The sequence below is a fragment of the Miscanthus floridulus genome, chromosome 5, assembly GCF_019320115.1.
Source record: "Miscanthus floridulus cultivar M001 chromosome 5, ASM1932011v1, whole genome shotgun sequence".
NCBI lineage: Eukaryota > Viridiplantae > Streptophyta > Magnoliopsida > Poales > Poaceae > Miscanthus > Miscanthus floridulus.
This window is the reverse complement of record NC_089584.1, coordinates 19,206,419-19,221,303: the sequence shown is the minus strand read 5'-3', so window position 1 is coordinate 19,221,303 and position 14,885 is coordinate 19,206,419. Positions and strand designations below refer to the sequence as shown.

The 14,885-nt window shown below is 43.2% G+C and overlaps 2 protein-coding genes across 4 annotated transcripts; both read left to right on the top strand.

Annotated features, from left to right (window-relative positions):
• Positions 1 to 369: 369 nt before the first annotated feature.
• LOC136449619 (transcription factor TGA2.3) lies at positions 370 to 6,235 on the top strand. 3 transcript variants are annotated; one of them, XM_066449727.1, is made up of 9 exons: positions 370 to 761; positions 1,790 to 1,907; positions 3,157 to 3,231; positions 3,308 to 3,367; positions 4,478 to 4,555; positions 4,639 to 4,690; positions 4,793 to 5,064; positions 5,222 to 5,467; positions 5,827 to 6,235. In XM_066449727.1, exons 2-9 carry the CDS (start codon positions 1,848 to 1,850, stop codon positions 5,950 to 5,952), a joined length of 969 nt encoding a protein of 322 aa, XP_066305824.1. In that variant the 5' UTR covers positions 370 to 761; positions 1,790 to 1,847; the 3' UTR covers positions 5,953 to 6,235. The 3 variants fall into 3 exon arrangements, with proteins under 3 accessions (XP_066305824.1, XP_066305822.1, XP_066305823.1); XM_066449725.1 differs by having other exon boundaries at positions 375 to 761; positions 5,806 to 6,235; XM_066449726.1 differs by having other exon boundaries at positions 375 to 761; positions 1,787 to 1,907; positions 5,806 to 6,235.
• Positions 6,236 to 10,903: 4,668 nt separating this feature from the next.
• LOC136449617 (LEAF RUST 10 DISEASE-RESISTANCE LOCUS RECEPTOR-LIKE PROTEIN KINASE-like 2.5) lies at positions 10,904 to 13,477 on the top strand. Its single transcript, XM_066449723.1, has 3 exons — positions 10,904 to 11,805; positions 11,918 to 11,950; positions 12,079 to 13,477. Exons 1-3 carry the CDS (start codon positions 11,016 to 11,018, stop codon positions 13,179 to 13,181), a joined length of 1,926 nt encoding a protein of 641 aa, XP_066305820.1. The 5' UTR covers positions 10,904 to 11,015; the 3' UTR covers positions 13,182 to 13,477.
• Positions 13,478 to 14,885: the final 1,408 nt, after the last annotated feature.

Here is a 14,885-nt window from a genome sequence, read left to right as displayed (position 1 = left end):
ATGAGCATGAAATTTTTACAACAGTTCAATCATATAATAATTAGCCCACCATAAAAAAAATCACTACAATTGGACCATAAAAATTGCAGCTTTAAATTAATTACGAAAAAATAGATCTTAAGGTACAACAAAAACTTTATACTAAAGTATACCCTATTATATATTTAATATGTAGATCTACTCACGTGGAGTAAAAAAATTGGATTTTCTATTTTATATTTTTCTACGATTTATTATGATTTTTTAAAAGATTATCCAAAATAAATAAAAAAGAAAAAATAAAACTACCTTTGAAAACCACGTATAACCAAATCAGAGGATAAAATAAATATGTTTTATCCGGTTTTGAAGTTCAACGACGAAAACTAGTCAGCTAAAATGGACTTCGCCTGCCTCATACCATTCTGACTCCCACCCCACATCCGCCGTCACCGAGCCCCGACTCGTTGCGTCGTCGTCGGGAGTCTTAGGAGCCTCTCCGCCAGGCGCCCAGACCGTCTCTGGCCTCCCGGCTCCCTCTGGCCTCTGCTCGCCAAGTCGCTCCTCGTCGGACTCCGGTCGTGGCTGCTGCCTGCTGTCCGATAGCTCGCAGCCTTCGGCAGGGGCCTAGGGCGGGTAGGCGGGCGGCTGCCGACAGATCTGGGCGGCGCGTCGGTACTGGCCGCTGTGCGGGTGCGGCGTGCGCCTGTGCGTCCGCCGGCCGCCCGTCTGGAGCTGGACACCAGTCACCACTACCCTCCTTGGCTCCCTGCTTGTGACCGGTGAGCATCTCTGGAGTCTTGAGTCTTGACTGGTGACTGAGTGGTGATTCCCTATCTCCATGTCCCTGATTTGCCGCTAGATGGATTGGTCGGTTGGGAGCATATGCCTGATGAATACGTCTCTTTTGCTTGTTTTGTTGTATGTGTTGGCAGACTAGTATTGCAATCTTCTGGTATTTATGTAAGACCTTATATTACAGTCGAACAATTTATATTGTTATTTATGCAAATTTCAAACTTATTTGTTGAATTTAAGGTATTATGAGTATTTGTAGATATATTATATTTTAACCGAACCATTTACTGAAATTTTGTATTAGATTATACCATATTGGGTAATAAAGTTTTGGTTAGGCATACCCTGGATTTGAATCCTGGGTCTGCCACTGTTCCGCTCCCTCCCCCACTTGCGCTCGGCATGCAGGCGACGGCGGCGGCGCTCAGGCTCGGGCTCTCAGCGATGGCGGGGCAGTCCCAGGCTCGGCGGTGGCGTCAGCGGCTCCCTCTCCCGCCTCTCGCCAGTCGCCTCACGCCCTCGCCTCTGGTCCTCCGCACACTGGCCGGTGACCCTGCGTGTGTGTCTCCCTCCCCTCCCGCCTCCAGTGGACCGTCCACGGTGCCTGGCCCCGGCGGCTACGCTGTGCGCCGTGCGTGGCCGGCGGGCAGCGGGAAGCCAGCAGGCGCTGCTCCACCAAGGCGGTTGCGCTGCTTTGGGAGCGCTTATGCCCCAAAACGAAGCGTTACCCGTTCGCTTAGCGCTGAAGCGTGCGCTTAGTGCCGCTTTTTGGAATGAAGTGGTACATAACTGGTATCTGCTTGTTTGTTGAGACCTGTTGTTTATTTATCCAATCTTCACATCGAATCAATTCATCAAATTAGATATTGTGTGTAGTGTGTACTCATTTTCCTATTGGGCATTTCGAAATTGAATTGGTTGAGTGATCATACCTACTATCGCTCAAGTTTCATCATTTTTAGATCTTAACATTGATATTATGTCTCTGACACGTTCCATTTTTAACAAGCAGATAGTATAATCTGATTTTGCGTGGAGGACGCATTTTAAGAACCGAAGTATAGTCTACAATGGCAGATGCCAGCCCTAGAACAGAAACATCAACAGATGATACTGACGACAATCACGGGGTAAGTCTGGTTGATCTTGATCTGGGGTGTTCAACGCAAATACTATTTTCTGGGTATGTGATGTGACCCGATAATATTTCTAAAGTATTGTGTGAATCATCATTAGTGTTTACAATATGATACCAAACATCACTTTCAGTTCAAAAACCATATATGTACCAATGCTTCCATGTAGTTATGTGAAATCCACTATCACAGGTAAATGATTTGATAAAGAGCAGCAGTAAAAATTGAACAGGCAAGATGGACTGAACATACATGTTTTCTTCTAAGATAGTCCTATAGCTTGTTGTTCCTTCAATTATTTGTAAAGATGGAGCCATGGAGGACGACGTGTGTGTACTGACAGTGGTCTATGCTAGGAAGTAGGAAGTACCAGTTACATTTAGTTTCTTATTAAAAATCTGTGTTGCGGAATTGCTCTTAAAACACAGGGTACATGTAAATCGCTTCAGGAGTTCAGGGCTCTTGAGTAAATATCTAGAATAAAACTTTGAGACTTAATACTCCCATACACTGTGTAGTGCATGGACAATTAACATAATCCACAAAATTAGGGAGTCCTGAAACTGAAACAACATCGTGAACAGTTGGATTTGTATATAGCTGGCAAAGTTCCATGTCACTATTAAGTAATAGGTTTGGTCAGTGAAGAACATAATTTTTTTCTTTATAAATGAAATGACAGCTTTCCTGCTCTGTTTGAGAAAAAAAAATCATAATTTCTTGATTTGGGCCTTAAAACTCTTTGACCTTTTTTTTAAAAAAAATTCCCAACCTTTTCCCCTTAAGCTTTTCATTCTTTCCAGTAGCTTGTCTGATGGTATTATAGTATCACTATCACATGCATTATAAGCTGGTTGCATTATATGTGCATTTACTGTTTTATACACTAACACAGACAGCGAGTTCTGAATTTACCTCCAACGTAGGTCATCTGATTAGTTGATTTGGTAGTAGTTGATGCATGCAAACACTATCAAAAGGCAGCCAAGGAACCTTTGTATGAAAATCTAACATTGTGGTATTTCCAAGCATAGTTGATGGGAGGGGAGCTAAAAGCTTTTATTTTAAAGAGAAAATTGGTGTGATGGATAAACATTACCAGGCGTTGACTACTTGTGCTTTAAAAAGAAGTATGGAAAATACTTCCGATTTTTAAGTAAAACCTTGGAAAGAGGGGGAAAATCTGTGGTGTACAGATAGGAATGAATAAATCAGAGCTTGATGATTATGCTTTCATCGGCAGCTTGAACCAGGCCCAGGTGCTCTTGTTGCTTCTGACTCCAGTGACAGATCCAAGGACAAACATGGAGATCAAAAGGTGCATGTTTTGAAGTAGCAATCTTGTTTTCATTTCATGTTTCTGCTGTTTCTTTTCCTTATAATTTATTTTGTAGACACTGCGTCGTCTTGCTCAAAATCGTGAGGCTGCAAGGAAGAGCCGATTAAGGAAGAAGGTGTGTGGATTTAGTTTTTACATCTTTGTACTTAAAAATAAAGCAGTGCTTGTTTGGATGTTTGTTTTTAGTAGTCTTAAAGCAGTGCTTTTATGTTTCTATAGACCTCTACTTGTTATAGCAGTGCTTTTATGTTCAGGAATAAGGTTTTCTTTTCTTCAGGACTTGTTGCTGGTATCATTGTACACAAAGTATATTGCATTTTTTTTTGTCGTTGTTGTTTGTATAAGTGCCGTGCATTGAAAGCTGTGCTTGCTACAGGCTGGAATGTAAATCCAGCAAAAGGGAAGTGTAAAAGTTGCTATCAGTTTACTTCCATATGAAGCTTTAGTTGAGTTCCATGGAAGTTACTGTTACTCTAATAAGCGTTAGCATTTTATTTTTGGGAAAGTTTAACTCTTCCATGTTCATTTTCAGTTCTCAGAGCTGACTTTTTCCTCTGGGGGTTTGCTCTAGTGGTCCTTTATATGAGAAGTTCATGAATCTTACAGCATGACTAGTAACTTGTAACTAGGGACAAATTCATCTCCTTAGCACAATTAGTCTATTACTTATTATCCATAATATCTCTTTATGCACCTTGCCATCCTCGTAATGGATGTATTCTGTTTGTGAAGATCCAGCCTTTATGGGGGAACTCTTGGGTTTGCACAATAGTCATAATTCAATATGATATGTTCAGCAGCTGGCGGCTGCACCAGCAGTAAGCTGATAGAGCCATCTAGAATAAACTTCTATCTCAATAGAGAGCATGATTTATTCATTCACTAAGTCATTATTGATGTTCTTGTGATGAATATTATTTGCTTTCTTTGATCATACACCACGTGGTCTCAACGAATAGTACGAACTCACTGCAAATTCTGTTGTATTGTTAGATCAGGTTCACATGCTCACATGCTTGTTAACTCAAACTTTAATAATGAGAATCCAATCAAGCGAACTAAGTAATACAAATCAGTGCTGACTTACCCTTGTCATTATTAAATACTTTTGTTTTAAGATTTCTGTAAGAGGATTGCACAAGCAAGTGGCAAGTACCCGTTTCCAATTTCTGATGTGGATTGCTAATTGCTGTGGTATTGATGGGTAATTTTTCTATTCCTATAGGCATATGTTCAACAGTTGGAGAATAGCAGACTAAAACTTACCCAACTAGAGCAAGAGTTGCAACGAGCTCGTCAGCAGGTTACTCCTATTGCATGTCACATTTTACAGCCGTGTGTCCTATTGACTAAATTGAAGTTTGCTTAAGATATTCTCTCTCACAGGGCATTTTTATATCTAGTTCAGTTGATCAGTCACACTCCATGAGTGGAAATGGTAATTATTACTTCGCATGCATAATGTTTGCTTGCTCATTACCATAGGAGCACTCATGCAGTAATTCCTGCTTTTTTATGGGGGAAATCTGTTTTCGTACAGGGGCATTGGCCTTTGATATGGAGTATGCGAGGTGGTTGGAAGAGCACAATCGGCAAATTAGTGAACTAAGGGCTGGTGTCAGTGCTCATGCAAGTGATACTGATCTCCGCAGTGTTGTTGATAAGATCATGTCACACTATGATGAGATTTTCAGGCTCAAAGGAAATGCAGCCAAGGCAGATGTCTTTCACGTCTTATCAGGCATGTGGAAGACACCAGCAGAGAGGTGTTTCTTGTGGCTAGGAGGTTTCCGACCATCTGAGGTTTTAAAGGTGTGCAATGTACTAGCCTTACAATGTGTTTATTATCTTTTGGGGCCTCCTAGAGTAGTAACGCACTTTTTAGGAATACATGGAATTTGTTCTCTTTTCAAGCACTGGTGATTTCATTGTTTGGGTCACTGATAAAATATATATATGCAAACTGCAGCTTCTTTCGACACAACTTGAACCTCTCACCGAGCAGCAGCTGTCAGGGATAGGCAACCTTCAGCAATCTTCACAGCAGGCTGAGGATGCTCTTTCACAAGGAATGGAGGCCCTTCAGCAATCCTTGGCTGAAACCTTGGCTGGGTCTCTTTCGTCTTCTGGATCAACAGGAAATGTGGCAAACTACATGGGTCAGATGGCCATGGCCATGGGAAAGCTCGGAACGCTTGAGAATTTCCTTCGTCAGGTATTAACCCTCTTTTCCAAATGCCTTAACAGAATGCACATCTCACTTTTCAAGGACAACTCTTTTAAGTTTGATCAGACACATAAAAAAAGTAGTAATATTTGTTTATGATGCGTAATAAGTGTCATTAGATTAATTGTGGAATGTATTTTTATAATAAATGTATTTAGGTCTACAAGTGCTGATACTGTTTTCTATAAACTAGTCAAACTTAAAAAAGGTTTGGTTCTCTGAGAAGTGAGATATGCATTCTTTTAGGGATGGAGGGACTAGAGAAGTAGAGAGCATGTGAATACGGTGCCTAAATCCTGCTACTTTTCTTTGCTGTATGTATCAAGGCTGATAACCTGCGGCTGCAGACCCTACAACAGATGCAAAGGATCCTGACCACTAGACAGTCAGCTCGGGCGCTGCTTGTGATAAGTGATTACTCTTCACGTCTCCGTGCCCTAAGCTCTCTCTGGCTTGCTCGGCCGAAGGAATAGCAAGAACATGCAATTTGACTGCAATACTTTTTCACAATTTGGTTTTCAATGGTTATCTTATCATCAGGAGATTTGACAGGGCTGCGACAGACTTGATTTGGACATATCTGCACATACTGTAATCCAAATGGAAGGGGGTGTTGATGTAGCTTAGGCTGCCTAGCCATGTAGTTAAGTGTTCAGTTCATGGTTCATGATGTATTATTACCAACTGCTGTAAAATTCTCACTCTGTATGCCCCTGATTTGCAGCGAATCATTAGAATGCACATTGATGTTGATCAGTCAATTTTTGTTCACTCTGTAGGAACACTAGCATGAGTATAATGCTTTGCCAGTAACATCTAACCAGGGTATATTGGCTGATCCACCGCATTAAAAATTTGAGCGTATAATTGCCAGGAGGCGAGCAGTATTGCGGGCATCATCAAGGCCGCAGTGAGCACGTCCCTCCCATGTAAGGCCAGCCTCCTTCAGGTTGCAGCAGGTAACCTTCAAGTTGACCCACCTGATCAAAATTTGTTCAAAGGAGACTTTTAAAATTAGAATAATAATCAAGACACCTTCAGATTCAGATCATAGCCTCACATGTGTCTCACTCATAATGAGTTCAAAAGTTTGATTAGCTCTAATAGTCCATGAGACGGCACAGTGGCGGTAAACAAGTTAATAATCACCTTTAGCGTGAAAGCTCCAGATTGTTTATCTCTAACTGATATGTTTGTTCTATAAAACAAGTAGACATAAAATAACAAGCAAAAGAATATCCAATTGACAATCCAGATCAAATAATACCATTACTAATATGTAGTCTCGCACTACTTTATATCACACCGAGTTAAATTATCAGCATATTTCATTATTTAGTTATAGCAGGAAAAAAAGAATGCATGAAGAATCCTGACATTTCTTGAAAAAGGATCCTGATGTTATCATGAGAAATCATTTCCTGTAAAAATACCAAGGACTGTCCTGAAAAGTTCAGCATAATAACTTCTGATCCTATTTTTTTTTTAAACTTCTGATCCAATTTTTCTTCCTAGAATTAGTATAGTTGTCACACGTCCGATTAGAGGCCCCCAAGTTGGGCCAAGCGGGCTAAGAGAGGCCCCAAGGTCTGGGCCAAGGCGCTCGGTAGCGCAGGTACTGTTCACGTGCGCCTGCCGACAGGGAAATCCAGATTAAGTGAGAAAATAGGAAAAAAGAAGGAAAAGTAGAATTTATTTAGGAAATAAGAAAAGAGAAGTCCAAAGCTATAAAAACTCCTTTTATATTTACTTGGATACAAGTCCTTTTAGAAACTATAAATATAGGGCATGTGATCGTCCTAATTTTAAGCAAGAAATAGATCCCTCCCTCCCTCCCCGCGTCACTTCATTGGCTCCGTTCGTTTCGCTGAAAAAACAAGTCGAAAAATACGGATTATAAGACAAGCGAACAGAGCCATTGTTTAAAATTGAATCTGTCTAGCCAATAATTGATTGTTTTAGCCCCTCTTAATAACTAGATTTTTGTCCATGCACTTACACTTCTTACAGTTATATTTATACTATTCTATTACTATATTTACAATGATTTATTCAGTGTAATTTATTGGACAAGAGTGATGTAATTTAAAGATAATTACAGATCTCAGATACATATATGCTATTTTTTTAAAAAAAATTATAAATTATTTTTATAGATTACAGATAGAAACTTACGTCAAATATGTCCGATTCTTCATAAATTTCGCAACAAATTATTCAGGCCTTGTTTAGATTGGGGTTAGGAATCAGTATTTGGCATTGTAGCACTTTTATTTGTATTTGACAATTATTGTCCAATCATGGCCTAACTAGGCTCAAAAGATTCGTCTCGTAATTTACAATCAAACTATGTAATTAGTTATTTTTTTATCTATATTTAATACTTAATGCATATGTCCAAAGATTTGATATAACGGAGAGAGAGTGAAAAACTCCAGAGGTGAGGCCAGTGGCCTGCCAGGCACAGGTTTGAAGGAGTGTGGCCTCCCATGCGTAGGCGGGATCAGCGGTGTGGCCGCGATCCGTGTGTCCGTGTGTGGCTGGCTGGGTGCTTGGCCATTGGATGCTCGCCACGTGGCGGTGGTATCGCAAAACAGTGGGGCGCAGCCAGCGATTTTGGCAAACCGGCGCGGGAAACGGAGGAAGGGAATCAGTTGCTGCAGGCTGGTTGGCTCGGCGCTGGACTCTAGGTGATGGGGCCCGACGGTCAGCAGCTCACAAAAATCCGGTTGTTAAGAACTCCCAAAACATGCTGTTGACGTTTAGCCGGAAGAACGTGAACATTCTGTGATGACTGAAGAGCGAGGAGTCGAATTGCATGGGCACCCGAGAGACGTACCTGGAGGGAGCAGTGCTAGAGTTACGTTTGACCACGTTCACCCATTATGCAGGTTGTTCAGCTTCCTAGCGTTGAAATTCAGAGCGAAAATTGGCTCCACCATTGTGCCAAATATTGAAAAAAAAAAACCTTTGAAGGCCGCACACTCATAAGAGCCTAACTTGTAAATATGAAAACCAACATCCTCTGAAAATAGACTGAAAATCTGAAAACACGATAGCCAATAGCGGTAACCCGAAAGGCTGCACTACCTAACACTGCTTAGAATAATAAGGGCCATTGAATCGGCTGAGGGACGATATTACATCGACCAACTGAGATGACCAGAAAGAACTCCAAGAGAGAGCATGATCAAAACTGATCGGCAGGTTGAAACGACGACCAATCTCAGCCTCAACCGATTTCCCAGGCCTGAGATCAAGCCCAGGAAGCTCCATGGGAGAGGAGATCAAGGAGAGGAGCCATCACAATTAGTGTATTAAGCTGGTAGAGAATATGATGACTGGATTCAAACTTGTCACAAATTTTGCATGCCTCTCCGCGTTAAGCACCTTGAGCTTGTTGAAGAGCGGATCCTCCTCGCTCTCGAACCTCCGGTCGAACATGATGCGGAACATGTCGTTGTACAAATTTAACTTCACTTTGTTTTGCCCTATTAGTTTAATGATTCTAAATGATGTTTTTTCTTCATTCCAATGACAATAAAAATACCATGTCATATTGTATTAATTCTTCATGACAAGGCATGCAAATTGCTCTTATAAAAAGCAAACCTATGAACATAAGTTAAAAACAGATAGAGTAATTAGTGACCAAAATTTATCCCGTCATAGCAACATGATGCGTAAGTAACATGAGGCCACCTTCCCTTCCACGCACTCTGGCCTGTGCCGCATCCTCTAGTTTTCTGCCCAGATGACCAGGTCAAACTTATACTGCTCCCTCCAAACAGGTTCGTTAAGTTTAGGTGAGGACTCCCTCAGTCAAAAAGAAAGAAAGACCGTTGTTTTAGAAAGGAACACCATAGTTCCTTTTTTGTTTGTTTGTTTGACAACGCCCATAGGCCGTGTTGGTTTAGGCCTACTCACAGGTCTCACAGCAATGGATGGTAGAGTTTTCTCACAGGTCTCGGTGCTGACAGCTGCATGGATGCAAAACTGACGCCACCAACCCTGATCCTGGCATCGTCAATTCACATCACCGATTCGTCTGGATCCAGGACCCTAGATGTGAATGAGCACGTATGGTAAGGTTGATGCGAGCGATTTTCCCACTCCAGCTTTGTAGGGTTTGCACGCGCGTCTGATAACGATTGTCCTTTGACCTTGTGACTTCTCCTCAGGAATTTTCCAATCTGACTTCTTTCCCCACAGCCTGAACGCAAATTGATTCTCTGCATTCTGCCATAAGATTTCAAAACCCCCTTTTGGCATCTAGTGGATGACTATTTCTCATTTGCTGACGCAATATATCCTCCTATATAAAAAATATAAAAATGAGGCCGGTGATGGAAGGCCGCTTCTCCGGTAGGTGTTGAGATCGAGAGTACTGAACGAACCATCGACTTAGCCACGGGCCACATGGATGAGCGATCTGTCTCTGTTGGGTACGAGTTGAATAACGTGCCTTCAGTTTTGTTTACGACTTCTCGCATATCTTGCAAACAGCGATAGATTATACATTTTGTGCCGAGTGATGCGTAGTGGATGGATGCCTTCTCATCGGTCCAGGCTGGAAAACAACATTAATTGCGTTGCACTTGACCGTGTTGTTACTTGTTGCAACTAGTCATGGTTGACTCTCTAATGTTGCAACTTGTCAAGCAATTAATTGTACGATGATTTTCTCCTCTACAAAAGCAAGGTTGCTCGCGGCATGGGACCCAGGCCACGTCGCCCAGAATTCCCACATGCGTCCACGTCACCCGATAAACTTCAACCATACGTCCCCTTCCGCTGCTAAAAATATCTTCCTCTTCCCACATGTCCTCCACCATCTTCGCCCGAAAAAAAAAACCCTTTGAAGGCCGCACACTCATAAGAGCCTAACTTGTAAATATGAAAACCAACATCCTCTGAAAATAGACTGAAAATCTAAAAACACGATCGCCAATAGGGGTAACCCGAAAGGCTGTAAGAGTACTCCCTAACACTGCTTAGAATAATAAGGGCCACTGAATCGGCTAAGGGACGATATTACATCGACCAACTATCGACCAACTGAGATGACCAGAAAGAACTCTCGGAAGAGAGAGCGTGATCAAAACTGATCGGCAGGTTGATACGACGACCAATCTCAGCCTCAACCGATTTCCCAGGCCTGAGATCAAGCCCAGGAAGCTCCATGGGAGAGGAGATCAAGGAGAGGAGCCATCACAATTAGTGTATTAAGCTGGTAGAGAATATGATGACTGGACTCAAACTTGTCACAAATTTTACAATGCTCCGGTCCTGACCAGTTCTTCGGTCTCCTACCACGTAAGACGACGACCTTTTTTTTGTCATTTACTAGTCCAACCCTGCTATTTATATGTGTATGCGTGCGGTGAGCAGTGATCAAATTTTTTTTTGGACGCAGTCATCAAATTTGCCAACTGCATCATTTTTTTTTTGAACGCAGCCATCAAATTTGCCAACCTTAGCTTCCAAGCTCCAACCATGCTGCGTTGAACTCTTGTCGTCTCATTCTCAGATTTTGATGGAAAGCTTCCGCTCCCCAAGAACTTCCAAGCCACAGCGATGCATCCCTCCCAGGTTGCTCATGTTGGCAATCCTAATAACCTCCTTGCAGCAGCTGGCAACCGCCGTCGATGCCACCACCACAGACTCCGATTGCCCGACGGCGACATGCGGCAACCTGACCATCACCTACCCGTTCACCCTGGGCGGCCGGGGCGAGTCCTCCTGCGGCCCGCCGGCGTTCAAGCTCACGTGCAACACCTCCGCGTCCGGCGGCGCGTTCCTGGCCACCTCGTACATGAGGGTCCTCGCCATCGACTACGGCAGCCGGTCCCTCGTGGCCGTGCACGTCCTCATGGCAGCCGACGCCGCCTGCACCGTCATCTTCAACGTGTCCTCTGCCTTCGCCATCACGGACAGGTTCACGATCAGCGCCAGCAACCGGGAGCTCTACATCATGTCCAGGTGCAGCGGGACGCTGCCGCCGCTCGGTGCCGTCCCCGTGACCAACTGCAGCGGCAACAGCAGCCTCACGTTCGCTTACCTCGGGGGAGGTTACGGCACGGGCAGGCCGCCGGCGAACGACGGGCGCTGCGAGCTCGCGGTGTTCCCCGTGCTCGGGTCGGAGGCGGATGGCGCGACGTCTGCCAGCTACCGACGGCTCATAAGGGGCGGGTTCCGGCTGGATTGGGAACCTGTCGGTGACTGCAACGCCTGCAGAGCGAGCGGCGGCCGGTGCCGGTACGATGCCAGCACGGCGGCGTTCGCGTGCCTTTGCTCGGATGGGATCTTGCGTTCGTCGACATGCGGTGAGCTAAGAATTAAACACTCACAAAGTTCTAAAGAGCATACTGCAGAAGTGCAGAGTTGATTCACAATCTTGTATTCTCAGCATGACTTTTCACTGAGTTTTTCATACAGATGGAAAGCGCACGCGCAAGTTAGCTCTGATTGGTAAGTATATTGCTGCAACATACGAAGTTTATAATCTATATCAAATGTATATGATCTAGTGGCTTCATGCTCAGTTGCTCTGTTTTTTGCTGAATCTTTTTTTTTTCCTAAAAAATGTATATTTTCAGTGTCGATGTCTATCGCGGCTGCTACCTTGGTTTTCATTTGTCTAGCTTGGCTGATTTACCGTCGGAAGCAAAAATTCAGATCAGGTTTCTGGCGAGCCTACTCTGCCGACCAATCAAATGAAGAAGAAGTGATAAAAAGGTGTGGTTCTCTTGCTCCACAAAGGTACAAGTACTCGGAGCTTAAGAAAATAACCAAATCTTTCAAGGAAAAGCTGGGAGAAGGAGGTTATGGAGTGGTATTCAAGGGAAGCCTTCGAGATGGCCGGATCGTTGCTGTGAAGCTCTTAAAAAGTTCCAAAGGCAATGGAGAGGATTTTGTAAACGAAGTTATGAGCATCAGTCAGACATCTCATATAAACATTGTTAACCTGCTTGGGTATTGTTTAGAAGGATCAAAGCGGGCGCTTGTCTACGAGTACATGCCCAATGGTTCTTTGGAGAAGCATATTTGTTCAGAGCTGGTGATTGGATGGGAAATGCTGCTCAAAATCGCCATTGGCATTGCACGAGGATTGGAGTATTTACACCAAGGGTGCAACACTCGCATAATCCATTTCGACATCAAACCTCACAACATCCTTCTGGATAATGAGTTCTGTCCGAAGATTTCAGATTTCGGTCTGGCAAAGCTATGCCGCCTCAATGGAAGCATCCTTTCGACGGCAGAAGCAAGAGGGACTGTTGGTTTCATTGCACCAGAAGTGTTCTCTAGAGCTTTTGGGGCTGTCTCAACAAAATCAGATGTTTATAGCTACGGAATGATGCTCCTGGAAATGGTCCGGGGGAAAACCAACATGAAAGGATCTGCAGACAACTCAAGTGAAGCATTTTTTCCACATTTGCTTTACGATCATCTCGCGGGGGACATGCAGGGTTGCCAAGTTGAAGATGGAACTGAAGAGGTTGCAAGAAAACTGACCTCGGTTGGTTTATTTTGCATACAAATGGCACCTGATGACCGCCCTTCCATGAGCAGAGTTATAGAGATGTTGGAGAAGAGCGCCAGCGAGTTCGAGATGCCACCGAAGCCATTCCTCTACTCCCCATTTCAGTCAGCAAATGCTTCAACCATTACAACAGTCATGGTATCGATGTCTTCGTGATGATATGGTTGTCGTGGCATAAAATTGACATCAGGATAGTCTGGTTGTTGACTTGTTGTGGCATAAAATTGACAGCAGGACAGTTCTAGTTCTCTTTATTACTTTGTTACCGGGTGGTGCATGTGGTGGATATGTGTAACTTCAACTTTTTCCCTGTTTCATGGCTGTACTCTAAGCCCTCGTTTAGCTGCCCCGAATCGGCGGTGGGTAGTGCACTGCAGCGCACTGTAGTGCACTGTACCATTCGTTTGTATTTGGTAATAATTGTTCAATCGTTGACTAATTAGGCTCAAAACGTTCGTCTCGCAAAGTACAACCAAATTGTGCAATTAGTTTTTGATTTCGTAAACATTTAGTACTCCATGCATGTACCGCAAGTTTGATGTGACGGAGAATCTTTTTTTTGCATAGTGCCAAAGTTAGGATTTTGGAGTAACTAAACACCCCTAAGATGCACATTGGAGCGAACGGGTAGGTAGCCTACTTGTGACTTGTCACAGGAGTCTTAGTAGCACTTATGCGAGCGGATTTAAACATGTCTGGGTTCACCCTGGGCATTCGGTCAGACCGAACCGATCGGTTCGGTTCCTCGGTCATTCGGTCAGTTCGGTCATCAGAAACCTGGGACCGATCAGTCTTTGCAAAAAACGAAGACCGAGGAAGTTCGGTCTCGGTTAGTTCGGTTCGGTCTCGGTCACGACCGAACTAACCGGACCTGAGTAGCAGCCACAAATAATAGCAGAATCTATAGCAATTTTCAACAGCATGCTTGCTATTTGAAGGCAAAAAAATAACAACACAATATATAAAACAAACCACACATTATTATGACAAGTTATAGCACACAACTTTCTCAGTTCTCACAAATCACAATCACACATTACGAACGAAGTCTACAGAACTACGGTCAGTTCGGTCACTTCGGTTAACCGACACATATGACCGAACTTCTATCGGTTACTTCGGTTAGTTGGGAGCCAGGACCGAACTCATGACCGAACTTTTCGGTCTCGGTCTTTTCGGTCTCGGTCTCGGTCTTTTCGGTTCGGTCTTCAGTCTTCGGTTAATTATGCCCAGAGTGAGTCTGGGTTACAAAAACACCTCTTGTCAGCTGTGTTTTCTTGTGTTATACATGTAACCGCCATTGCCGCTTTTAGCGAGATGTACATGACCGTAGGCATGTATCCTGGATGCTCGGTGGCGAATGGCGATCATATACATCTACAGAAATAGTAGGAGCATTGCCCTTCACTAATTCAGTTTAGGGATAGTTCATCTACTATAATAGTCGATTTTAAAGTTCAACAACATCGACGATGTACTGCGACTGCGACAGGTATAGTCAACTGGAGCAGCAGAAAGGAAAATAAAGATGTATATACTCCCTCTATTCCAAAAGTTTAAAGTTCAACTATCTAAAGTTTGACCCAATTATACACTAAAATACTAATATTTATTACCAAATAAGTATCAATGAATTTATCACATATTTTTATAATATACCTATTTAGTGTCATAAATATTAACAAATTTCTCTATAGATACGATTAAATTTAAGATAGTTTGATTTAAGACAAAACTTAAAAGTTTTCTTTTTTTTTTTCTGACCGAAGGAGCAACAGATGTGAACTCTTGCCGTGTTCCTTCGCGTGCCAGGCCTGTGCACTGAAAATCTGTCACGTGGCTCTGTTCAGCTGCTCGTAA